Source organism: Trypanosoma theileri (assembly GCF_002087225.1).
Source record: "Trypanosoma theileri isolate Edinburgh chromosome Unknown TM35_Tth_124_V1, whole genome shotgun sequence".
Lineage (NCBI taxonomy): Eukaryota > Euglenozoa > Kinetoplastea > Trypanosomatida > Trypanosomatidae > Trypanosoma > Trypanosoma theileri.
The window spans coordinates 13,529-15,720 of record NW_021639966.1 but is presented as its reverse complement, the minus strand read 5'-3'; the positions used below and the strand labels follow the sequence as shown (position 1 = coordinate 15,720).

Below are 2,192 nucleotides of genomic sequence, written 5' to 3'. Positions count from 1 at the left end.
TTCCCCTCCCTCACAAAAGTATTTGCCGTTTCACACATAAATGAGATTCATTACAAAAAGCCGAAGCAAAAATAAGATGCACAGAAGCTGAGTGTAACACTTCTCCACAACAACGACAAACGCACTCAGTCATGCATCATCATCATCAAAAAAAAACATTATGTCTTTTCCCAATAGAATTCAAAAAAAAAAAAACGAGAAAAAAGAGAAATGACTGCACTCTGGAGGAGGCGCAGGTGGTGCCATTCATTTTACCAAATAGAGAGAGAGAGAGAATGGATCCACTCGTGTTATCGTATCAGTATGCTTCCTGGTGCAGATATATAAAGCAATACAGGTTAAAGTATATTAGTATATTAGATATTTAAATTTATCCTGTGCACACACTCATGGTAGTGGGACACCAATGAGGTACCCATATTTCAGCATTGCGGTGTGGGTGTGTATTCAGTCCTTCCTCAGCAAGACAGCACCACAGCAAGAACCATGGTGACAATCATGATGGGAAGAGAGCAAACTGCAGAAAGAGCGTCATCTTTACCAAGTTCAATTACAAGTTTTGACTCGTTCTGCATATTGTTAATTTGAGCTTGACTCACAACCCCTGGATATTTTGACGGATCATTGATGTTTGCATTCTCTTTTCCACTTGGTGAGGACGCACCTGTAGCGGCAGCATCCTGAGTGTTATTGGAAGTTGTGGAAGAAGTAACACCAGTAGTATCCCTTCTGCCGCGTGTATTGATAGTGGTACCGTTATCTTCCCGACCTCTCTGCAGAGATGTAGGTCCTGCTGATGCTGCTGATGGTTGATGTGGGTTAACAAATGGAACAAGACTGCTGCCGTTGGAGGCAACAGTACACACCTCATCGTACTTGGGACACTTGATCTTACCACCGCTTTTGAACGTAGGTGAGTTTGCTTGGATGGACTCACCTTCGGGGCAGTCGTGCCATTTGTCTTGGTTACCTTTGTATTTCACACTCACTTTTTTACTTTTCGCATCACACGACACCAGCGCACACACACCATTCACGTTCGAAAATGTACTTTCAGTGTCCTTAACTTCCAGTTCTTCACCATCCAGGCACCAAGAATTAGGGCCCTTAAGTGATCCTGTGGCTGTACTGGTGTCACTCTCATCAGTACAATAAGAAGGGTTCTGTGCAATTTCATGTGTAATATAATTCTCATTTACTTTACAGATGCGCTGATATTCTGCCTGAAAACCCTTGTCCACCAAAGCCGCAGTACCGTACGCAGTGCGGTCCGACGTGCATCGAAAAACAGTTTTGCCATCGAAAACATCATTAATGAAATCATTATGTTTCTTCCCGCAATCCTCCTCGAGAAAGGCACATCCACTCTGATTCCCCCAGCTCATTTGTTCCTCCATTCCCCAGTTGGCCCTGTAGTAACCCAGATCCTCAAACAATGCCATGGTCAGTGCTGTGTAGTAGCCGGCACTGTGTTCATCAGTCGGCAATGCCATCAATTCATCCTTCGCAATACGCCTGAGCCAAATCGGTTGGACGCCCCCCTCTTCATTGTACACCAGATTCATTTCCTTTAACGTAGGACAATTGTAGTGTTTTTGTGCTTTTTTCACCGTTACTGTGGAGTTCACGAACCTCCTCATACGCACACCTTCGAGTTCTTCTTCGAACATAATTCCTTTCTTCCCCATCTCACGAAAACTGAATCCCAGTGCGTGTGCAATCTCGTGCGCAACACGACGAACTCTCAATCGCAACCCAACATGTGATTCGGAAGCGTAACTCACTGCTCCTACAATTGGACGACCTGTTGAATCCCAGGCACAAGTATAACCGAACGTCGTTTTTGTGGCAATTACGTAGAGTACAAAGTCAGCATCAACACCCACATCGCGGTGCTCTTTCGGTACAGTAAAAAAGTCGCAAGCTTCATCTTTAAACTCAGGCACCTTCAACTTTCCACTCACAGGACGAACAAGCAGACGATCCCTGTGCAGTTTGATAGCAGCAGGAATTACTTCATTCATAAGTTTGTTCCTTTCCTCCAGTGGCAATCGTTCATAACCGCACTTCTTATCATCTTCGACTGTTACCTTCGTATGTTCTGCTCTTCCATCATCTTCCCCAAAACGGTTTTCTCTTTTAACTTTTTCTTCGTGCTTTGTCTCATTTACCTTACTGCATAACAATGAATG

The 2,192-nt window shown here is 44.1% G+C and overlaps 1 protein-coding gene across 1 annotated transcript; it reads right to left on the bottom strand.

Moving 5' to 3' along the window:
• Window positions 1-458: 458 nt before the first annotated feature.
• On the bottom strand, window positions 459-2,192 carry TM35_001241030 (surface protease GP63; the record flags this gene model as incomplete). Its single annotated transcript, XM_029031818.1, has 1 exon — window positions 459-2,192. A coding segment is annotated over one exon (1,734 nt), but the record flags the coding sequence as incomplete, so codon positions are not given.